The sequence below is a fragment of the Argentina silus genome (genome assembly GCF_951799395.1).
Source record: "Argentina silus genome assembly, chromosome: 16".
NCBI lineage: Eukaryota > Metazoa > Chordata > Actinopteri > Argentiniformes > Argentinidae > Argentina > Argentina silus.
The window spans coordinates 5,163,799-5,188,031 of NC_139670.1; the positions used below are offsets into that span (position 1 = coordinate 5,163,799).

Here is a 24,233-nt window from a genome sequence, read left to right on the forward strand (position 1 = left end):
GACTCCATACTCATGTATGTCATATCCTTTATCACTTTCTAATGTGCTGTATACATCATCAGTTCTTTGACATTTTGGTTGTATCATGTACTTGTAGTTATTTAATACATTCATTCATTCACTCATTCATTCATTCATTCATTCATTCATTCATGTCTTTGTGTAGCGGTGAAGTACACAGTGGAAGCAGACATGGATCGCAGGAGTGCTCGCGTTCACTTTGTGGCCAATAAGCTTGACACATATACAGGCTTACTGAGCCTGACCTCCCCCAAGAGCAAGTGTCAGGTCCTGGAGCTCAGCGTGGAGGTAAGGGCTGGACACACACACACACACACACACACACACACACACACACACACACAGGCACACACAAGTGTGTAGACATACACACACACACACGCACACACATGCACACACACACACACACACACACACACACACACACACACACACACACACACACACAAGCACACAGGCACACACACACACACACACACAAAACAAATAAGGAGCTCAGGGGTAAAAATGCAATCTCATGTCTGTGCTACTTCCTACAGGAGATTGTGAGGGACAAACTGGAGCCTGTGGTCTTCTCCCTCAACATGTCCCTGTATGAGCAGAAACCCAAGTCCAGGCGGGCCCTGCAGAACCTGGACTCCTTCCCCATCCTCAGCCAGAAACAGAAACTCACTGATAGAAAAGAGGTACAATATGGCCTGCCTGAGTATGGAGTTTGGTCTCTATAAGTCAAACCAATGAGCATAGCACAGCCACAGCGCCCCATGAAGCACCTCACTTAGAAAGCATCATCTCTCATCAAACATCACTGTCTTTATTCAGTCATGTTTGGTTGCAGACCCACCTGTCGGTTGCTCTTGAGCTGGTGATGGTGGTTATTGTTGATCATGGATATGATTGGTTCTTTCTCTCTCTCTCTCTCTCTCTCTTTCTCTGTCTCCCTCTACAGATCAACTTCCAGAAGGCATGTGGCTCAGACAACAAGTGCACCAGTAACCTGAAGCTAACGGCTAAGTTCGCTGACGAGACGCTAAAACCTTACCCTAGGTAAACCATGGAGCTTCTAGCCTGATTAGCACTTCAAGCATGAGAGATAGCGTAGTGGTGTATGTCGTAGTGTTTAACTTGAGAAACTGTGTGTGTGTGTGTGTGTGTGTGTGTGTGTGTGTGTGTCTCTGTGTGTGTCTCTGTGTGTGTGTGTGTGTGTGTGTGTGTGTGTGTGTGTGTGTGTGTGTGTGTGTGTGTGTGTGTGTGTGTGTGTGTGTAGGCAGGGCAAGCAGCAGGTCCTCCGGTACAACAGTAATGTGAAGAAGGTGATGCTCCTGGTGGAGGTGACCAACCTGCCTAGCCCTGGGAAGGTAGCGGAGGACGCCCACCAGGCCATGCTCAACATCACCATCCCTGACACACTCAGATATTCTGGAGTACGCTCTCAGGTGTGTACACTAGAGGGCAGCAGAGGGGAATAAATACTGCTATGTGTGAGAGGTGGCTACTGTTGATTTTGCTTTAGTTAACTAACACCTGTAGGAAAGAAGGGGGCATTTTAGAATAATTCAAACAGGGCCATTGATTGTTATTTCACTGTCACCTTTCTCATAAAAAGTGTGTGTGTCTGTCTGTCTGTCTGTCTGTCTGTAGGACACTGACCCTGTAGAATGCCATTTAGAGGACACGGTCATGTGTGAGCTGGGGAACCCATTGAGGAGCAATGAGAAGGTAAGGACATTGATTTGTGTGTGTTGATGCAAACCTCTCTACTCTTGTCCATCTCTTTGTAAAAATAACAGTTAGATTAAACAAAAAAATCAACCATCTTTTGCCGTCTGCAGGTCTCACTGCAGCTGATCTTTGAGACGTCAGGGATCTCCCTCAGCACACGGGACATTGTGTCTCAACTGCTGTTGTCCACGTAAGTAGCAGGGAAATGCTAACGATGCTAACCCCTGTATTCTCGACGTTGCACAACCTTCACATGGCATCTGATGACGATGATGCCTCTCTGTGTTGTGTTCATGTCTGAAGGGGAACGTACATGTGGGTATAATAGAGTGACTGAGTTGCGTTGGTATTGTTTGTTTCTCCCCAGTCTGAGTGAGCAGAATGACCTGTACCCCGTGCCTCTGTCTCTGCTGATAGTGAACACCATCCTCAACACCTTCTCTGTGTAAGTCTGCAGACACAGTTAGTAGACCACAGTTAGCCTGTCTCTTACTGTGCCACACGTCCACCTGACCTAGCGCTGTGTTGTCTGCGAGCCTAGAGACTGTCATGTGCAGTAAGACTGATGTGTCTCTAATGAACTCTGTATGTCGTCCCTCTCTCCTTCCCTCTCTCCTTCCCTCTCTCCTTCCCTCTCTCCTTCCCTCTCTTCTCCTCTCTCCACAGAGACCCGCTGGTGGTTCAGACCTACTTCAGTGGTGAGGTGATGGGAGAGTCGGCCATGAACACCACCAGCGATGTGGGGAAACTGGTGGAGTACACCTTCAAAGTGAGTCCCAAATCAAACACTATCCCCTACCCCTAGCTCCTAGCCCCTAGGCCCTAGACCCTAGCCCCTAGCTCACTTTCACTAACAGCCCCTCACCTTCCGCGCCACCAGGTGAACTTGTTCGGGGAACCTCTGGGTGCGGTGGGGACCCTGGCCGTGGAGTTTGAGTGGCCCTTTGAAGTAGCCAATGGGAAGTGGCTGCTGTACCTGACGGAGATCGTTACCAAGGGGACGTCAGAGACACACTGTGTCCCCCCAGGAGAGATCGTCAACCTCCTCAACCTCACGGTGAGTCACCCATAGAGAGAGAGGGCCCCAGTGTGCAGGTGCAAAAAATAGTACAATTGGGGCAAGGTCAGCCTTCTTTACCTTAATACTTCTAATAGATGCAATGAGGAATAATCCAATGGGAGTTTTGAATCTAGCGTTTCCATGATGTGCAATGCATTTTAAGACTGTTTACAACAACTCTGATTGAATAATTACAGTTTTCTCAAAACCAAAATCAAGCTACAAAAAAAAAAAATCATGTTCAAGAGAGAGTTATATTAGAGAGTTGTATTTATTTGCTCTGCTCAGCACTATTTGCTGAATCAAATTGAGGCCCAGAGTCTACATATATAACTCAGAATCAGAATTCTCTTATTTGGCCAAGTATATTTGCACATACAGGAAATTGCCAGAGTCAGTGAGAGGCAGGGAGCTTGTTTGTGAGCCCCACTGCCATGGGGAAGAAACTGTTCAGGTGGCCTTGATTGACCGGAACCTTTTGCCGGATGGAAGTCAATGGAAGAGGTGGTGACCAGGATGGAAGGGATCAGCTATGATCTTTCCTGCTCTAATTACTGGTCCTGGAGTAGAACAGGTCTAGGAGAGATGGCAGGTTGCAGTCGATGACCTTTTCAGCTGACCGAATGGTCCGCTGCAGTCTGCACTCTCTATGCAGAGTGTCTAACTCTATGGAGTCACTAGAGTCCTTCTAAGACACTGGAAGGTCTAAAGGTCTGTACTGTATACTGTAGACTTCTATGTATGTTATTCTAATATCTGTACACGCTTTAAATAACTTCTGTGTATGTTATTCTAACATCTGTATACGCTTTAGATAACTTCTATGGCTATCTTTGGCATGTCAACTACAGTACTGCCATAGGCCTGGAGCTTTTCAAGAACCGGTGTGTTTATCTATGATGGTTGGAGCATTGTGGGTTTGATTACAGCACGGATCACACACTGTAGGTCACTCAGGAAGAAAGTGTCTGCTGAATGACCATACCATAAGCTGTAGCCTATACTTTCATGTAAAAAAAAACATGACACAGACTATTTGGCTGGTCTCAAAATATCTCAAAAGGACATGAATAGAGTCAGAAATGTCAGTGATATTTTGGGAAGATAAACAATAGGCTGTTGTACAGTAGGCGTCTTTGTCGCCCAGACAGTAATTACAGTGGAAGGGTGATGTAATGTGGTTTTCTCTCGGTCTCCTCTTTTTTCCTTTGCTCCACCTCTTCTCTCCCTCTCCCTCTCTCTCTCTCCCTCCCTCTCCCTCTCCCTCTCTATCCCTCTTCCTCTTCTGACTGTCTCTCTCCTCTCCCTTCTTCCCTCTTCCACCTCTTTCACCTCTCCTCCCTCTCTCTCTCTCTCTCTCTCTCTCTCCCTTCCCTCCCCCTCTCTCTCCCCCTCTCTCTCCCTCTCCCTCTCTATCCCTCTTCCTCTTCTGACTGTCTCTCTCCTCTCCCTTCTTCCCTCTTCCACCTCTTTCACCTCTCCTCCCTCTCTCTCTCTCTCTCTCTCTCTCTCTCTCTCTCTCTCTCCCTTCCCTCCCCCTCTCTCTCCCCCTCTCTCTCCCCCAGCTGTCCGAGAGCAGGAGCAAGCGGTCCAAGCGACAGGTGGAGGATGACATCCCAGAGCCTCAGATCATCGAGCCGCAGGCCGCCATCACTCTGCTCACACCTCGCAAAGAGACCTACTTGCTGGTGAGGAGGAGAGGAGAGGAGAGGAGAGGAGAGGGGAGGGGAGGGGAGGGGAGAGGAGAGGAGAGGAGAGGAGAGGAGAGGAGAGGAGAGGAGAGGAGAGGAGAGGTCCTACTGAGTGGTACTGGCTCTGCTGAGAAATGGGAGTTTGTTCTTGCCACTGTCGCTTCTGCTTTCTCATTGGAGGGTTTAGGCCTGGGTTGCCATTCAGCACTTGTTCAGCAGACGTACAAATGCAACTTCAACCACTGATGACCCTTTTGTGAAAACACTGGATTCTATTTCTCTGGTCCTGATCATTGTGTGTTGTTAACTGTTGTCTCTCTCTCTCTCTCTCTCTCTCTCTCTCTCTCTCTCTCTCTCTCTCTCTCTCTCTCTCTCTCTCTCTCTCTCTCCCGCTCTGTTTTATGAAGGAGTGCTCCAAGAGAACGGCGCGTTGTGTGACGTTCACCTGCCCTCTGATCAACATGTCTACCTCCGCAGAGATCATAGTCAGGTCACGCGTGTGGAACAGCACCATGCTGGAGGTGAGTCGTCACTGGCTACGGCAACACACTGAGACCAAAACAGTCAAATGAAGTTGCATTCAATGGTGTTTTTGTCTTTGACAGGACTATGCCAATGCTCTAAGGGTCAAGGTGAGAGGTCAGGCCACACTGAAACTGATCACAGACATACCTACAATCAAGATGGAAAGTGAGACCAGAGAGGTCAGTGGTGATGAGGATGATGATGGTGATTTATTTATGTAAGACAGAGGTGATCAGGATGATAATGTATCTTGAAATCGCTCAATATAACAGATCCTTATTCTCCTCTCCCTCTCTCTCTCTCTCTCTCTCTGTCTCTCTCTCTCCCCCTCTCTCCATCCATCAGTTCATAGTGGACATTGACCCCGTGCTGCGAGAGGAGACAACGTACAAGGTGCCCTTGTGGATCATCATCGTTGCCGCGGTAGCAGGAGTTTTGTTGTTGGGGATCATCAGCCTCATTCTGTGGAAGGTGAGACTCAGAGAACATCTATATTCTAGAACTATCCTGAATGTGATAGATTGGATCCTTTTTGCAGTTGGGTTGTGGGAATCCGTTAGCATCCGTTAGCTCCTGTGCTCCATGTATGGGCACTAGTCTAACCTTCCCCCTCCCCCTCCCCCCTCCGCCCCCTCAGTGTGGCTTCTTCAGGAGAGCCAGCTGGAAGGAGATGTATGAGGCCAAGGCAGTAGCATTAGCATCCGTTAGCTCCTTGGCTAAATGTGTGGGTAGTGCCAGTCTAACCTCCTCCCTCCCCCCCTCCTCCCCCCCTCCGCCCCCTCAGTGTGGCTTCTTCAGGAGAGCCAGCAGGAGGGAGATGTACGAAGCCAAGGACCAGAAGGCAGAGATGAAGATCCAGCCATCGGAGACAGAGAGGCTGACAGAGGACTACTGAGACCCCCCTAGGTTGGGGGGGGGGCGCTTGAACACTCCACTAGGGCTCCTGGGTAATTCCCCCCCCCCCCTCTCCCAACCCAACGGACAGGCACACTGGTCTCACACTGGTCTAAACCTGCTATGAACTCCACTGTCTGGAATGCGCTTTTACCGATTTTCTAGGCTTGTTCCTTGACACTGAGACATTCTCTTCACTGTCAATTCTAACTGGCTTTGGTCTTTTCCTTTTCCATGGTCAGGCTGATAACGAATGACTATAATCCTTTCTCCTGTCTTCTCCGATGGACTGTATCCACATACCATCAGATCTTTCCACAGCTTCTCCTTTGAAGTATGTTTGGATGATGATCTCTCTCCTGATTCACTCTTTCGTTCTTTCTTTCTTTCTCCTAACCTCTTCTAACTTCTCTTTCTTCATTCCCTCCGTTTAGCCAGCAGATTGTACAAATAATGATATGACAGCTAACATTTGTTTGAGTAAATCTAGCCACGGTATTTGATGACGACATCCCCCCTAATGCCGGTTTCTGTGTCTTCATTTTGCCAACAGCTGGGCTTCTTCAAGCGTACCATTTACTACAGGATCATGCCAAAGTACCACGGAGTGAAAATACGCAAGGAGGAGCGTTACCAGTTCAACATGGGCTTCCAGCCTGAAGATCCAAACAAGAAGTACTGGATCACCAACTGGACAGAGATGCAACCTTATTACTACTGAACCTTGAACCCTGAACCCTGAACTCTGACCCCTGCTGAGTCTCTGGAGCACGGTTATGAGAAGACTTATATGGGGTTTCTGTGATGCCACACACCACATGATGATCATGGACCAATTGTGAATACCGCATTGATTCTGGAATTTTCCCATATTTGTGTATGTGTCTTGTTTAGGTTTCATCAAAATATTTTTTATTATTTTAGTGCAATATGCCAAATGTTTTGTTTCAGAGATCTCAATGTGTAAAGTATTTTAATGAGAGCAGTGTTGTACAGTACATTGGAAGAGGAGTATGTTTAAGAATCCCAGTTTGGTTGTAAATTGATTTATTTTCCTATTGGTGTACGTCAATGTTATTACTGAGAAAAGAAAAAGACCAGCATGTATATTTTTGTTCCATATGATGATCTAATTGCAAGTTCCCGAGCAAAGTTATAATTTGTGTCACTCATGTTTCTTGTTTTCGAATCAGGTGATTGCAGTAAGTCTGTAGAAATTATTTGTAAACATAAAATGTCCTACTCCTTTTCTCCCGGTCATTGGGTACAGTATAAGGTCAAAGGTTATGCTGTCGTACTGTAGGAGCTTAGGAGATCACCTTGCGCTGTGTGATATCTGAGGAGGAGACTTTGTTATGACTGAACAGCAAGAGTGCCTTACCTGCACTGCATTAAAGGCTCAAAGATAAACCAACTTTGTCCCTGTAATTTTAAAGGGGTATTCAGTGAATGCGTTGTTTGACAGTTGTTAATGTAACAGGTTACATTTGACTATGCCCTCGTACCTACACTATAGACCCACCTCTGAAATGACCCCTAAGCACTCCAGTAGTGAGGAAAAGAATAGTCTATTTGTCTTTTGTTAGGACGGCCCGTCTTTGGAAATAGCCAACGTCGGATTGGATGGTTAGAGGAGTGCAACTTGAATTCTGAACAGGCCGACAAGAGATGGCTAAATTATTATTTATTACACTGTACTGTGTGGTTACTACAGTAGAGTACCTGTAGAGTAATACTGTTGGTGTCATGTAGGGGGAGTCATAACACTGGACTAGATCTGTAGGTCTGTGGTCTGGCATCAGAATGCATGATAACAATGTTGGCTACAGATGTATACAGTAGGTGCAGATTGTGACATAGATTGTGACAATTCTAATTCTATGGAGAGTCAACGTATCCATTCTCTTGTAGGGTGTGAGTGAAATCGACTGTTTTACTGTAAATTTCTCCTGAATTTTAAATCTTCAATTTTACCTTTGTTGTCACATTTGTGGGTTTTTTTCATCCTTACGGTTCTGTTCTTCATGTTTTGATGTGAAAATGGTAGCCTCATACGGTACACAGTGGAATGTACCATATCCTGCCTCCTCATTGTGGTCAACCTATAACACTTTACCCAGATGGAACACCCCTAGATGGAACACCCCCAATTGGAACAGTCCAATGGAACACTCAGTTGAAACATTCCAACGGAACACTACCAGTTCACAGTCAACCGCCAGCAGACAGTTGTGTAACCCTTCCACTAGCTGTTCTAATGTTCACACAAGCATACCGCTTTGAATTGAGTTCTGGAGGTATGTTCTATGTGGTAAGCGAGGCTTCTAGTGTGGATATTGGATCATAGCCATTGTTACCTGAGACATAAGAGGCATTCTGCTGAGCGATGCTATCCAGTAATCTGTGTTGGTGACAATGGGTCCATTGACTGGGATTAAAACCGTAGGAGGGATTCGGCTGTACAGTACGTGGCACAAACTCCTCTCTGTTAAGTGTTGTTGTCCTTTTCTACCGTGCTGTTTTAATGTCATTAAACTGTTTTAAAAAAATAATAACTGACTCCTTATTACCATGTACCATGTACTGTAGGCTACTACTTGTTGTCTTGTTGTTAAACTTGAAGCACGTAGTTTTGAGCTTTGCTGCCCTCTTTGGCCACACTGAACATTTTTAAATTTATAAATATGACGCATTTCAGATAGTGGCAAATGTTCTTCATCATGTGACCTCATTCCTTGATCGATAACGATTTATCCTGGCCATTTAGTACTCTTTTTTTTTTTTAAGCTCAAATCTACATACTGGACCTTTAACATAAGTCTATATGATGGATGTTTATCATAAAAAAACTAGAATCCCTTTGACCAATGAAAACAGAGACAATTTCACATTTCTCTCTCTTTATTCTAGAAAGGCAAAGTATTCACCAATAAAATCTAATATTCAAAAATGCATACACAATTAAGACTTTACAAACAATCAATCGAAACATTTCTTTTCCCCGTTCAAATACTACAAATAAATTACAAAACTGTTAGCTTGTGTTTTTGCATAGTCAAAATTAATTTGACTCAGAATTTATACAATAAATATACAAGACATTCAAAGTAGGGGGAAAGCAGACCAAAAGATAAACAAAATGGACGTGGTAGTTCTGTACAGTCCACACAGACACTGGTGTTGGCCATAGAGGTATAACACTAGAGCAGCCAAGTGTAATGAATTGGACATATAGCCAGTCCCTTCTCTAGTGATATATACCTATGGGGTTGCCTCTGTTCTCTGCGGACCTGGGTCAAATACATCTGTCAAATACTTGATGTGTGCTAGATTAGGTGTGCTTGGTGCAATGGAACCAATGTAATGGAGTAGTCCCAAAAGGGCACAACTTCAATTAGAATATTTTCATGCATTTGACATTTGGGCATTTATTTGGACACAGATTAAGCCCACTTCTGGACTACAATACACTTAGTTGGTATTCTTTGTCATTAGACCAGGACTAGGCTTAATCTGGGTCCATGAAACTCAAGCCCATTCCGTATTTGACCCAGGTCTGGTTCAGTGGCGGCTCAGTTGTTGGTGTTTCCTATGCCTTTCAGCTCTGTCTGGGAGGGGGACTTGACCATCCGTTTTCTGGATTTATTGTACTTGTACCCCAGTCCGAGGGTAGCTACCAGCAGGACCATACCCAGGACCAGCAGAACCCACTGACCCGCCACAGCCGCGCCACTGTCCAGACTCATACCCAGGAAGTCCACTTTGCCTGATGGGTCACCTGTTGTGTCACCTGTTGTGTCACCTGCTGCGCACGCACACACACACACACACACACACACACACACACACACACACACACAGAGGTGAGTGACGCAAATCATGTTGGAGCATAACCACCACACACCCCTCATTAGCCTCCAATAATGAGATTTAATACAATTTAATTTCAATGTACTCTAATATCAGAGCACTTTTCAGGACAGCTTGCTCCAGAACACACACAGCAGGAACACACAGTTGCCTACAGTCACAGTAGGACTAAGCCAAAGCCCCTTAGATACAGGCCAAGGAAATGTTCCCCATCTTACTTATTATTGTCATCTTTGTACACTGACATTCCTCTTTGCTGACCTCATTCTATTTCTCCCTCAATCATCTTCTCTTCCTCTTTCCAACTATCTCTACAGTATCTCTCCACCGTTCTCTTCTCCTCTGCTGTGCCTCTATCGCGGAACTAACAGGATTCTAGCGGTATCTAATCTCGAACATCCTTTCAGCAAGAACTAATTAGTGAAGGAGGGATTGGATGGATTGATTTCACGGCAAGGAGTCACTGGAGGATCAGACTCAATCAATGCTTCTTCAACCAAAGGCTCTTACCAGAGACTTTTTCTCCGTTGAAGAGTTCACTCAGCGTTGGTTTTAACTTTGGAACTCTGGAATTTTCGTCTGTATTCTAAACAACTTTGGAACTGTGGAACTGTGGAACTTTGGCCTGCATTATCAACTTTGGAACTGTGGAACTTTGCTCTGCTACATTCTAAGAACACCTTGTATTGGAAAAGGACCATCAATACTAAGCTCAATACTAAGTCCCATTGATGTCAAGAGACGTCATTTAAAAAGAAAACAAACTGCACAGTCAAGTCAATAACCAGCTATCAGCCATTTCAATGTGGGAGTCAGACTAATCCCTTGAAAGGAAATGATCCATGCTTTGTTCCATGTTTACAAATGTGATGCCAAATGTGATGAGATATGGTTGCATTATCATTAGTTGAGCTTTGCCAGCGGTTTACGTACGCTTTTATACCGTTCCATGGAATTACGTGTTCCATTCAATTTCAGCAATTAGACAGGTCCTAATGACGTGGCGGTTGTCACCTTACTTGGTGGTTTCCAGTCATAATCAGGCCACCCTCGGACCTCCTTGTTGTCAGCGTTGACCTTCTCCAGCCAATCGGTGAGGGGTTTGAAGTACTCGAGCAGGGGCAGAGCGGACATGTGTGGCTGGCCAGTAATCATGGCCATGGCCTCGGGCCAGGGCTTACTGAAACCGAGCTTCATCACATCACTGGAAACACACAGGGCAGAGGAGGGACAGTCTAAATCTGTTACTGTAGAGTAGATATATACTTTTTTCGCTACTAGCAATGTTCATAACATTGATCATCTTTTTTAGCCCACCAAAAAAAGTCCAACTCATAGAGGATCAACAGAGGTGCTGTAGAACTATGCAAGAATGCCCACATATTTTAAAACAATGAACTTGTGGGTGTGGTGTGGGTGCTTGTCCAAGTGTGTACACTACTGACCCCAGGCGTGTCCCTGCTTCCTTAGACTGGTAGATGTCACAGGTGTGGAGGGGCCCTGTGTGACCTGCAGCATTGCACAGAGCCTGGTGGAACTGGAACTGGATGATGAAGCTCACAAAGTACCTGAGCAGAGGGAGGACATTCACAGACGGTCACATGAAATTCACCTTCTCACCAATACACAAACATGTCTATTGTACTATGGAAATGGATTCTATCTGTTGTTTTTATGGTAAATAAATAGTAAATAGAGTCACTACACAACAGTTTGGTTTGCAGTACTGCGATCATCTGCATCTAAAGTACCATTGACATCTTCTCCATTGCCTTCACCTACTGTACTGTATATTCAATAGCACAGTATTTACTACTCAATGTCTATCTTGGTGAAACAATTATGAAGGTGTTCTTGGTGACTTAATACAGACACAGTAGTAGTACCTGACGTAGGGAACGTTAGCTGGGATATGGAACTTGGCACCAGGGTCAAAGTCCTCCTCAGTGCGGGAAACAGGTGGGCAGAGCCCCTGGTACTTCATCCTGAAAGAGACAGGTAGGCACAGTACAGGTCAGTTACATTATCAGACATGGGTCAAATACATAGAGTATGTAAAATACTGTACCTTAAAACATTAGTGCTGTGCGTGATTAAGGTTTGCATATAGTATAGTATATAGTATATAATTTGAACTGGAAGGAGAAAGAGAGAGAGAGAGAAAGAGAGAGAGAGAGAGAGACAGACAGACAGACAGACAGACAGACAGACACACAGACACAGACACACAGAGCATTAGAGGGCATTCATCCCTAGTTCTAGATGTTCTAGAACTCTACCTGAGGTTCCACCACTCCTTGTTGTACTCCGTCTCAGGGATGCGTCCATCAAACACTTTCCACCTCCACTGGTCCATCAGGTAGCCGAACGGCAGGAAGGCAATCTTGTCCAGGGCAATGCTCATCAGGAAGTTGATATCGCTCTCTGTGCAAGGAGACAGATCACATTTAGGTGTTGTGTGGTGTGGTGCTGTATACTGTGCTGTACTGTAGGTACATACTCTAACCAATACATTCGCAAAGCAGACATCTTATAAACTATTCACAATAGAATATAACAGTTAATTTGTGTTTGCATTACAGAAGGCTCTAGGGGATCATTCATATTTCCATATTGTCGACATGAAACCTGTGTTTGGTAGACAGAGAGACTGATTACAAAGGTAACGTTAACATGACACATGCTATCCAACAGCAGTGTAAGAGCTCACCTGGGTCGTTCTCCACCTTATCCAACAGGCCGATGGTCTGCAGGTGTTTGGGCGTGGCCACGGACAGCGCCAGCACATCACCGATGGCCTCGTGGAAGCCTGGGTTGGCGCCATCGCGGAAGCTGATTGGCTGGTCCTTGTACTGCAGGAAGTACTGCACGTGGCCCATCTCATGGTGCACAGTGACGAGGTCATCCATGGTTACCACGGTGCACTGTTTGATCCTTGAAACGACGAACAATAAAGAATTCATCATTTGAATGAGCCATGTTGTCATATGGTAGAACATCAATACAGCTTATAATACAATAACAGGTTTGGATAAATAGCGACTTCAGAGGGTGAATTAGACTTGACCGTGCAACCTTTCGTCTGACATATAAACAATTACGCCCAGTGGTTTCAACTTCTTGCGTTGGATCCTACAGGATCCTACAGATACATGGTATTTGGTATCTCCCTGAGAAACCGTTACAACTGTAGCTGAGAAGACTATCCCGATTAAATCAAATGAAATGATGAGATAAGTATTGTACCTGAAGTCTTTGCGGTTGTAGAAGTCCCAGGCGGAGGCGTGGCATACCACCTTGCGTCCATCAGCAGGCTTCTCCAGCATGGACTTGTTCCAGAACTCTTCAGGCATGGGTAGCAGACCCAGAGAGGTGAAGAAGTTATCAGACTCCTGGAACATCTTGAGGGCGTCCCAATTCTAAAGGGAGAGAAGAGTGCAAAGACCCTGTGAATGTGTGTGTGTGCGTGTGCGTGTGCGTGTGCGTGTGCCTGTGCCTGTGCGTGTGTGTGTGTCTGTGTATCCACAGGGGACGGCTCCGGCCCAGTCCCCCCAGACGCTGGCAAAGTTGGACTTCCTGGGTATGAGTCTGGACAGTGCAGCGGCCGTGGTGTGTCAATGTTTACCTTGGCGATCATAGCTGGCGTAGCATCAACTTGCGTGGCGTCAGGGTAGGGAATGGCCAAGTCCATGATGCCAGACCAGGTCTGCGCCCACATGTTCCCTGAAAGGACAGGACACAGACACATTAAATTCAATACAACATTATTCATCCCCTCAAGGGCAATTGGCAAAGACGACAAATATCTGTCATCGTCCTCCTTCTGTATTCCGTATGTCCACACCACTCGCGCCAGTAGTTGACATGGCTTTAATCTTTGTGGTATGCTAGTGAAGATTTCAATGTGGGCCCAGCCATGATGTTTCATTCATAACTAAAGCCATGCTAGAGGGATTGGCTACAGTATTTATCAGTCCTGTACCTCTGGCAGAGTTAAAGTCAGTGGGATTTGAGTTTGTGAGCCAGTTCAATCCCTAAGCCGTGTGGAACTGTCACACAAAATGTCACGCTCCACGCTTCTGAAAGCAAATTAAATCTTGCCCGTTCCCCAGGAGCATACACACACAACAGCAGAATATCAATGTGTGAATACTGCTCAATCCCTAAAAGCAGAGCTTTGGCAATGGAGCCTTAGACAGCCTTGTTGAAATCTCTGGTTTCTTTCACATGTTTGATCAGGACTGTTTTTTAAAGAGACAACTTCTCACACTTTTAGTATCTTTATTGCTACAGAGTGTGGGGGGGGGGGAGAAAGAGAGAGAGGGGAGAGAGAGAGAGAGAGAGAGAGAGAGAGAATGTAAGAAAGACAGAAAGAGAAGAGGGCAGTGGGACCTGGGCTACGTTCCAATGTCCACACTAGAGTACCATAATACTTAGAAAGCACAACCAATACACTGCCTCATTCTCTGTGGTATGCTAGCGTGGTATGCTAGTTCAGTGTGGGTATGGAAGGCACCGCTGCTGGATTCCATCGCATACAGACACAACGCCATTGTTTCCCACGGCAGTGCTACACACTAGCAATGTGCTATCAAAAATGTACATCCCTTAGTGGGGCGCAGGGCTGAAAAAAAACGTCTGTATAAATTGAAGTAGGGCCCTGCACTATGAAGTGCTCAACAAATCACCTTTATTTACAAATTAAAACGGGCAACGTTTCGATCAAACAGTTGTACACCCACTGTAAGACCAACCCCTAGGCTATAACTTTAGAGGTACTGTACCTACAAGATGAGCTGGGATTGGTCCCTTACCTAGAAGATGAGCTGGGATTGGTCCCTTACCTAGAAGATGAGCTGGGATTGGTCCCTTACCTACAAGATGAACTGGGATTGGTCCCTTACCTAGAAGATGAGCAGGGATTGGTCCCTTCAGGTTGATGTGTTCGGCTCCGTACTTCTTGTAGAGAGATCTGCGCACGTACGCGTGCACGTTCAGGTAGAGGGGTTCTAGTTCCTTCCACAGACGCTCCAAGTCTGCCTCGAAGGTGGGGGTCTCGTACAGGGAACGCCAGAACTCCCCGTTGTCAGAATGACCTACAGACAGACATTGTAGGGTAATGGTTCATAATCATAACATGGTATGGTGGTTTATCAACTCTTTATTATGGTATAACATGGTCTTATTTGGTTTATCATGGTTTATGATAGACTAAATTGCATATCATGTCAACACAGATTGTTGACATTGATCGCTGGAACATCACATCAATGTCCTTCTATACACAGAGTGTCAAACTAAACTAGATAATCATTATCATGAAGCTATAACAATCGTCACGTCCCCAACTACCCTTCGGTGTGGTTTTAAGATACTTTTATTTTGAAGGCCTTTAGTTACCGTTGAGTCTGGCAGCCTTATTGGCTAGGGCTACGTATTTCTTGTAGTCTTCACGCAGTAATTTGCCAGAGGCGTCCCTCCAGCCTTTCCAGGCAAACAGGAGCTCGTTGTAGTCTCTCGACTCCGCCATGATCTTCTGGAGGTCTGAAACACAACATAGACATTGTGACTGACTGGGTTTCGAACCTGAGTTAGCCCGCTGAACTAAAGCCTAGTCTTTAGCGACTCCATCGTGATCTTCTACAGGTCCGGAAGCGCAACACGAACGGGTTTCTTTTTCTTTCTTTTTGTCAACTGCTGTTTGTCTTTCACTGTATTTATGTAATCTTAGTCTTCTAAATATATGCTCATTGTGAAGTATTTTGGGCGGCAACATATTTATGTGCTATACAACAATAAAGTTCATTATTATCATTTTTATTATGCACTGTACCACTCCCTTGGCCTGTGGGTAGAATGGCTGTTGAGAGAGTTATTATGTCAGCTCTTTTGTCTAATATTCCCTTTAGGACTTTTGAAATGGATCTAAGAAGGAATATTGCCTTCCGTTGGCAATCACTTTAGAACCCAGTTTTAGAACCCAGAGAATAAACAATAGATGGACCGTAGATTCCGAATTTAGATAAGTGTCTCCATAATGTATTAAGTATAGGACACAGTAAATGGTTACACATACAGTACCAGTCAAAAGTTAATAAGTACCAGGGGAGGCTGGTGGAGGTAAAAATCGGAGGATGGGCTTGTAATGCATGCAATCCATTCCATGCATTACAAGGGCTCTTGTAATGCACGTGTTTGATGCCAATCCTCATTCCATTCCATGCATCATAATGAGCCCGTCCTCCGATGCCAACCTCCATCAGCCTCCACTGATAGGTACCCTGAGCCAGCCAAGGAACAGGCCTACCTGGATCCAGTGGAAGACAGGTCCCGTCGTCTCTGCACACCTCAGCCACACTGTACGTAGTCTCCATGCCCGCCAGAAGGTTGTTGAACTAGGAGAACAAAGATACAACACATTACAACCATGGAATGATTGTAATTGGACAGTCAAATCATCTTCATATTTTCCCCTAGCTGGGAAATCTAAAGTTATTCTATTTTACTCTATTCTTCTCATTAGCTATTGTGGTCAATGCACAGTAGCCTGATTCAGTGTGATAATGTTTGAAGGTGTTCTGTCAATCATACCACAACACCAATGGCCTTCTCACCTCTACCAGCTCCTCAGAAGGAAGTCCCGCCCTCTCGATGTCACTGAGCTTCTTGATGATGCGTTTGACGGACGTGTCCTGGAAGTCTGTGGTGTCGTAGTTACGGGCCTGCTTACCGTAGGTCAGAGTGTGGTTGGACATGTCCAAGTTCTTCTGCAGCTGGGGACATAATACACACACACACACTTTTACTTCACTATCCTGTGTGTGTGTGTGTGTGTGTGTGTGAGAGTGAGAGTGTGTGTGAGACTGAGAGTGTGTGTGAGAGTGAGAGTGTGTGTGAGAGTGAGAGTGTGTGTGAGAGTGTGTGTGTGAGTGAGAGTGTGTGTGAGAGTGAGAGTGCGTGTGAGACTGTGAGAGTGTGTGTGTGAGTGAGAGTGTGTGTGAGAGTGTGTGTGTGAGTGAGAGTGTGAGTGAGAGTGTGTGTGAGAGTGTGTGTGTGAGTGAGAGTGTGTGTGAGAGTGTGTGTGTGAGTGAGAGTGTGTGTGAGAGTGTGTGTGAGAGTGAGAGTGTGAGAGTGTGTATGAGAGAAAGAGAGAGACAGTCAGAGAGCAGACTCCATGTTTACCATGTTGTTCTTGTTCTCCTCTGTGATGTCAGTGTTGTAGGCCCATGATGCCTCAGTGTAGGAGTTCCAGACCACCTCTGCCGTACTGTTGTAATCTGCCAGGAACCTCTTCGCCTGCGCCTCGTCTGCTACCTTATCTGCAGAGAGAATGAATGGCACAGGTAAGGAAGGATAGACCTGGTAACCAAGAGGAAATGTACTTTGGTCTGAACCCTAATTCTATATTATGTTGTTATCTATAATCCAGATCCGTCTCCTCACAATGACAGTATCTTGTGTTTACAGCCAAACCTCCCATTCATTAAGCTCAATGAATGATGTAGGCTGAGTAACGTTACAGTATACGCAAAGCTATCTCAAGTTAGGATTCCATCACTGCGTGACTGTTGCATATACAGTAAGCAAGTGTGTATTTAGATACAGTATGGCATCTTATCTACAGTTCAAACTTACAGTAGATTTGAAAAGAATTGAATAGATCCCCACTCCTATCTTACCTATATCCTCTGGGTAGCCCTCTGGTACAGGGGGGACCCAGTTGAAGTCGGGCCAGCCAATGGTCTCTCCCTGTTCCTTGTTCTGTTGGGCCAACCACTGGATGATGGGGTCAAAGTACTTCATCAGAGAGCTGGCGTCCATCTTGTTGGTTCCCAGGGCGTCGTGGAGCACCTCGGGCCAGGGTTTGGATGAACCTGACTTAAGGACCTTCCTGAGAGAGACAACAATCATTTTGACTAAACAGCAATACCTTGTTGACTATACAATCACTATTAAAGCTTTAATATGAAGAGAAAATGTTTTTGTCCAAGTGGGGGTTATCTATAACACAGATCAACTTACAGTTTCTAAGTTGAGATACTACCAAGTATGTTTGTTATTTTTAGGACAAGAGACCCTGATTGTTAGAGTAATCATTTAGATGATGTAACCTTAATGAGAATTCTAAGGAAAGCAACAACAGTTGGGGAAACACAGTACACCTAACAGAATACAGTTAACAGAATACAGTACATACTCTAGGATCACTCCCGCTTCCTTTGATCTGTAGATGTCACATGTGTGTAGAGGCCCTGTGTGATTTGCTGCCTCACACAGCTTCTCATGAAACTGGAACTGCAGGATGAAGCTCACAAAATACCTGCAGGGAAATAAACAAAATGGCTACTCATGTCTCTAGGGGACCATACAAAGTCTCTTCTCAAGGATGTCAGAATAATTAAATTCATTGCATTGGCTTAACAAAGAATATAATTTCCTCAGTGGTTCATGTTCCTTCAGTAGTTTAGCGTGTAGAGAGAGATGACCTATATTCAGAATTTGTATTGTTATTCAAAAAACCTTATTGTCCGCACAACGTGAAAGAGGAAGGCTGTGTGTATCATATGTCCTGTACACCATGGAGACAGAGTTACGGAGTGGGAGAGACGGTTTCACAGGAGACCTTATTACCTGATGTAGGGCGTGTTTCCAGGAATGTGGTATTTCGCTCCAGCGTCAAAGTGCTCCTCTGTGCGTCTGGTAGGGGGGCAGATGCCCTGGTATTTTGTCCTTTAAAAAAACAAGGGAAGAAAAAGAGGGATCAGGAAAACAACCTATTCTCCCATACTACCCAGGCATACAGTAGCCTACTTATGGTGACCAAATACAGGAGAACGCCAGTACTCTCCTGTGTCAGCCTGACCTACACAGGACATACAGATTTGAACATCAACCGTGACATTTCACAATATTCCATATGCATCTCTATGTTTCTGTCTTTCTCATACAACATGCAAATGCTATTTAAAAGTCATTCAGTATTTCCATGTAATGAAATACAATAATGCACTTATATCTGCATGCACATTTGTGGGTACCTTTCTGTGTTACAAACTACTTACCAACCCCAATTTATTAATCTTTAAGTCTAGTTAACCAATAGTTATAATGTCCAGTTGTAATGTCTCGGGGTGCTAACCTGAGATGCCACCAATCAGCGTTGTAGCGCTCTGGTGGGGTACGTCCATTGAACACCCCCCACCTCCACTGGTCAATCAGATAGCCGAAGGGAAGGAAGGCCATCTTCTCCAGGGCCATCTTCAACAGGTAGTTGATGTCAGTCTCTGCAATGGGTCGAATAGAATAATGTTATATATTTGATAAAATAAAATACAATCTTATTCAGCAAGTCGTTTATCTGCAATGGACACATCGAGGAACAACCACCACGATAACTGACTCATCAAGTGTGGCTGACCGGTGTTGAACCTAGGTCCCCTGTGTGTGCCAAAAGACTGTGTTATCCCGCTGAGCTAAAGCCTAGGTACAAGCTTGAGGAGCTTATGAAAGTGTTCAGGTCTCAGGCAAGATGAAAGAATGAGACAATAGAGATTAGAAAAGAGCTGGGATTGAAATGCATCTCAAAACAGGAACGCCACAGATAAAATATCATTAGAATGAACAATATGCCTGCGATGAGAGCACGTCTGTCTTGTTAACCTTGTAACTGCGCGTTGTATGACACAGAAAACACGTCCTAATAGATTGACTACAGATCCTCCTCCTCCTCCTCCTCCTCATCATCATCATCATCATCATCATTTCGAGTACCATAGTCACTGGTGAGGGTGTCCAGCAGGCCGAGGGTGTGGAGGTGCTTGGGAGTGGAGACGGAGAGAGACAGGACATCCCCTATTGCCTCGTGGAAGCCGGGGTTGGCGCCGCGACGGAAGCTAGTGGGCAGGTCCTTGTACTGCAGGTAATACTCTATGTGGCCCATCTCATGATGCACGGTGAACAGCTGCTCCATCGTCACTGTTGTACACTGTTTGATCCTGGAGGAGGGGAAGACATCAAAGAATACTTTTATTAGTAAGAGCTCATGATTATACATACTGTACAACCGAATATTTAGTTATTCACTTGATTTTTTTTGTACGATTTACGATACTGTATGATGCACTGCCCATATGAGGTTCATTGAATTTTTGAATTGATTTTTATACTTGGCAGTTGGTCTATTTTTCCAATCTGGGGTAACTCTACACCGCTGTTAGTTCCATCTCCATATACAGTAATTCATATGTAATAAATACAGAATTATTATTCCAGTAGTTAGACTACTTCACTGTAGTAGGCCTTTCTAAATTGAGGTCGTAGAATCACAACTTTTCTCTCAATGACCTCCTCAATTACCTCTGTCTACTCCACACTAAGGTCGAAGTTCATATCATACCCTTGTAATCTACTCATATTGTATTGTTCCCATGTAAGCTACTCATAATCATGAGTTATGATCATGACTACCATTTTGATGATTAATTCCATGATGTTCATGTATTCACCTGAAGTCCTCTCTGTTGTAGAAGTCCCATGCGGAGGCGTGACACACCACCTCTCGTCCCGCTGGCTTCTCCAGCATGGAGTGCTCCCAGAACTTCGGAGGCATCTCGATCAGGCCCAGAGATGTGAAGAACTCCTCGGCCGTCTCAAACATGGAGGTGGCGTTGTAACCCTGAGGAAGAGGAAGAGGAAGAGGAAGATGCACTCATTAGTGTACTGTAGGGTCTGTATCAGGGATGGTCAAGGTAATGCTCGTCAAGTTTTTAGAATAGAATAGTAAACTGCTTTAAAATAGAATAGTATCTAATAGAATACTTGTCTTTGACAAGAGAGGAAGACAAACTCATTGTATGGCCATGCTAAGTTTATGCTCCCATATGTAACCATGGTAATGCTGACATTCACTGCTGTTCACTGTAGGACAATAGGTGTCAACTCCATATGGGGCATTTGGCTCTTGCAGACTCTGCTTTAATGGTCTGTTGCAAGCTTTGACTTTCACCAAGAATTAAATGCATTTGCCAATGATTATGAATCACAGTGGTGAGGGTCTTTTCAACTGTGCAAGACAGCCTTTTTTTAAAAGGTTCCAACAAACCTTTCACTATGTTATGTTGCCTGTCCAATCAGCTCTCCCTCTCAGCCCACTGCTTTTCCCACAGTTCTACGGTAGCTTACAGTTCTACCGTTACCAATAACAAACTCTCAAGTTTCGCCCTCTTACTTTTTTCACCATGGCGTCAGTCACGTCCACGTTCGGTTTCTCAGGGAACGGGATCATCATGTCATAGATGTTGTTCCAGGTTTGGGACCACATGTTTCCTGAGGAAATGGAACATTTAGCCACTTAGCCACTTAGCGAGCTAGTTAGCGACAGGATTGATAAATGTATGTACCCTTCCCATTCACAAACACTGAGAGCGCCGCTAATGTGCTACGGCTAATGTTTGGGCTGCGATGGACTGAGATAAAGTGCACAGAATAACACAACAACATTAGCAGAGAGACAGGAGACTTTTGATTATATAATGTAGTCCTACAGTATACTGGGTTGTGTCCAGACCTGGTTTCAATTCCATTTCAAATCCTCACCGACAGTGCATAGTTAAACCAAACAGGTCAAACAAATGACACCTCTCAAGTCTTGACATGGATTTTCAAATCGTCTCCTGAACTGATGGATTTCAAATGGAATTGAGACAGTTGTCAACGTTTATCAAAGATGACCATACCTAGCAGGTGAGCAGGAATAGGTCCCTTCAGGTTGATGTATTTGGGGCCGTAGTGGTTGTAGAGCTTGCGGCGGACGAAGGCGTGCAGGTTCTGGTAGAGAGGTTTCACCGTCTCGTAGAGCTGCTCCAGCTCACTCTCGAAGGTGTCCGACTCGTACCACGAACGCCAGTACGCTCCCGTGTCAGCATGACCTACAGAGGACATACAGATTTGAACATCAACCGTGACATTTCACAATATTCTATATGCATCTGTCTATGTCTCTGTCTTTCTCTCTCTTGCCCTCTCAACCTCAATGCCTCTCTGTCTGTCTGTCTGTCTGTCTGTCTGTCTCTCTCTCTCTCCTTTGGCTAGGCAATCATGAGTTCACTCGATGTCACCAAAGCAGTTACAGGATCAAGGTCAAAGGTCATGGTGCCATTCTCACCGTCGGCTTGGGAGGCTATGTTGCTGAGGTTGACAAACTTTGGGTAGAGGTCCCTGAGGGGAACGCCTGAGGCATTATGCCAGCCCTCCCAGGCATACAGCAGCCTCTTGTAGCTCCGTGAGGTCGCCATGATCTCTGTCAGCTCTGGGGAGGAGAGGGAAATTTAAAACAGACACTCAGCCACAGAAACATATCAATTGGTCTTTATTCATTGCTGATTTAATTCGGGGAGTCATGTTTAGATTCCATCTTCCAAGACTCCATCTTGTCTCTTGTTCATGTGTCTTGAGCATAGTTTAGTTAGTATAGTTTAGTAACATACCACATATACGCACACACACACACACACACACACACACACACACACACACACACGCACACGCACACACACACACAAACACACAACAGTACAATATGAAAATAACACACAGGGGAGCACCAGGACTAACGACAAAAGAACAATAGTGTCACTGTTACAGTAACTTTCCTAAAACAACGAGGCGTGTTAGTAGTTAGCATGTTTGGATGACTTCATGTGGTCTCAGTGGGGAGATTCATAACGGACACATAAAGGGGTTTCGCACACTACAGGGATGACCCAAACCATACAATACTGGCTTGGATATTTTCTTTTCACATGTTATATATGTAACCAGGCCAGCACAGTACAGCTCAGCTTGGCTCAGTTCGGTTCGGCTCAGCATCGTGATTAGGGCATTGCTAATAGGCTATGAGACTAGCCCTGAGATATGACAACGCTACGCAGGCAGAAAACTGGCCTAAAACAACATGGACCTCTTACAAGCTGGGGAGAGGAAGAGGAAGCGAGCAAAGATTAAGTTGAAGTCAGTTCAGTGGAAAAAGACAGGGCGGGGGGGGCGGGGGGGGGTTCGTGGTCGGGTCGTGGGGGTCCGTGTTTGTTATGATAATACAGCAAGGTGTTGGTTCTGTGACGGGGGGGGGGGGGGGGGGGGGCACAGTGGGGAAGTGGGGAAGTGGATTGTCATTCTGGGGTGTAAACAAGCGGAGAACAATAACTCATATTAGGAACAAAATGTTTCCAGGGTCTAGACTGAAAATGAGGACTGTATGCATGTGTACAGTGTTACAGTGTGATGTCATAGTGGTATGTTTGATGTTGTAAAGTTCTGTAACAGCACAGAACTAAGTAATACTGGCTGTCCTCAGTTTGGTCTGTGTGTAAGAATGTCTTGGTTTTGATGAAGTTTGAAGCATTTAATCATACAGAATAACACTGAGAAAATGTCTTTATCTAACTGAATGAAAACTGCTCTAATGTACTATGTTTTTAGTATTGCTACATTTTGTATGCAAATGCTTTCAAACAAACTTTGACAAATGATCTGCTATGTTATGAAGTCTGGCGGTCAGCACAGGCTAATGGTTTAAACCAACACTGTTTGTGGCCTCTCCTCGATGTCCTAAAGAGCTGCAGTTCAAACACTTCCTCAAGAGACCTCTTCAAAGTAATTGTCCTCATCCTGTTGCTTTTCCAAAGTCGATACAATCTTTTCCCACTTTTCTTGTTTTTCTTTTTGAGACCCCCATTAGCCATCTTTTTCCATTCTCAACATCTCAGTGCTTCCTTTGATTCTCTACCATGACCTTAAGTGGTTACTTATGGCATAATAACAAATCAATGGACTGTTGAAATACTAATTACTACATTAGTAGATTATCACGTCCACTCGTCCCGTATTGTAAAGATTATGGCTAAAAATAATAATATATATATATATATTTATTTATTCATTTGTTGTCTTTTCTTTTTCACGATCCAATATCAAAGTTCAAAAGACTGATAGCAGCAATTATTATCGTAATTAAAGAACTCGCTGCAATAACAAGATTACCGGCTCTCTCTTGGAAAACAGATTTGATCCCAATGAGAAGCTGGATAGATAACGGTTAAGTGAGAACTCACCAGGCTCGAGATTCCAGCAGTCTTGGCCGCCTGGACACACCTTGGCTGTGGAGTAGATCTGGTCCATTCTGCTGAGGATCTGGTTGTACTGGGGGACAGTGGAGAGAGAGAGAGAGAGACAGTGAGACCGGGTGATGGTGGAAAGGGAGAGTGAGACAGTGAGACAGGGAGAAGGTGGAAAGAGAGGTAGACAGTGAGACAGGGAGAAGGTGGAAAGAGAGGTAGACAGTGAGACAGGCAGATGGTGGAAAGAGAGGTAGACAGTGAGAGGTGAGACAGGGTGATGGTGGGTAGACAGTGAGAGGTGAGACAGGGTGATGGTGGGTAGACAGTGAGAGGTGA

General features: G+C 45.0%; 2 protein-coding genes across 2 annotated transcripts in view; one reads left to right on the forward strand and one right to left on the reverse strand.

Moving 5' to 3' along the window:
* itga3b (integrin, alpha 3b) overlaps positions 1–6,643 on the forward strand; it is a 30,294-nt gene extending 23,651 nt beyond the window's left edge. Inside the window, exons 12-26 of the mRNA XM_083687332.1 lie at positions 167–309; positions 561–707; positions 971–1,068; positions 1,289–1,457; positions 1,663–1,740; positions 1,854–1,933; positions 2,111–2,188; positions 2,410–2,512; positions 2,624–2,800; positions 4,369–4,491; positions 4,902–5,015; positions 5,100–5,198; positions 5,365–5,490; positions 5,804–5,966; positions 6,467–6,643. Of these exons, the coding sequence (XP_083543458.1) occupies positions 167–309; positions 561–707; positions 971–1,068; positions 1,289–1,457; positions 1,663–1,740; positions 1,854–1,933; positions 2,111–2,188; positions 2,410–2,512; positions 2,624–2,800; positions 4,369–4,491; positions 4,902–5,015; positions 5,100–5,198; positions 5,365–5,490; positions 5,804–5,914 (1,646 nt within the window). The 3' untranslated portion in view covers positions 5,915–5,966; positions 6,467–6,643. The remainder of the gene's footprint in view (positions 1–166; positions 310–560; positions 708–970; positions 1,069–1,288; positions 1,458–1,662; positions 1,741–1,853; positions 1,934–2,110; positions 2,189–2,409; positions 2,513–2,623; positions 2,801–4,368; positions 4,492–4,901; positions 5,016–5,099; positions 5,199–5,364; positions 5,491–5,803; positions 5,967–6,466) is intronic.
* Positions 6,644–8,796: 2,153 nt separating this feature from the next.
* ace (angiotensin I converting enzyme (peptidyl-dipeptidase A) 1) overlaps positions 8,797–24,233 on the reverse strand; it is a 21,994-nt gene continuing 6,557 nt past the window's right edge. Inside the window, 24 exon segments of the mRNA XM_083687377.1 lie at positions 8,797–9,688; positions 9,691–9,715; positions 10,798–10,987; positions 11,229–11,351; positions 11,670–11,768; positions 12,063–12,207; positions 12,494–12,717; positions 13,030–13,202; positions 13,409–13,506; positions 14,688–14,879; positions 15,184–15,327; positions 16,091–16,178; positions 16,398–16,556; positions 16,966–17,102; positions 17,463–17,674; positions 17,981–18,103; positions 18,415–18,513; positions 18,923–19,067; positions 19,555–19,778; positions 20,289–20,458; positions 21,011–21,108; positions 21,519–21,710; positions 21,947–22,090; positions 23,892–23,979. Coding sequence (XP_083543503.1) covers positions 9,486–9,688; positions 9,691–9,715; positions 10,798–10,987; positions 11,229–11,351; positions 11,670–11,768; positions 12,063–12,207; positions 12,494–12,717; positions 13,030–13,202; positions 13,409–13,506; positions 14,688–14,879; positions 15,184–15,327; positions 16,091–16,178; positions 16,398–16,556; positions 16,966–17,102; positions 17,463–17,674; positions 17,981–18,103; positions 18,415–18,513; positions 18,923–19,067; positions 19,555–19,778; positions 20,289–20,458; positions 21,011–21,108; positions 21,519–21,710; positions 21,947–22,090; positions 23,892–23,979 — 3,495 coding nt within the window. The 3' untranslated portion in view covers positions 8,797–9,485.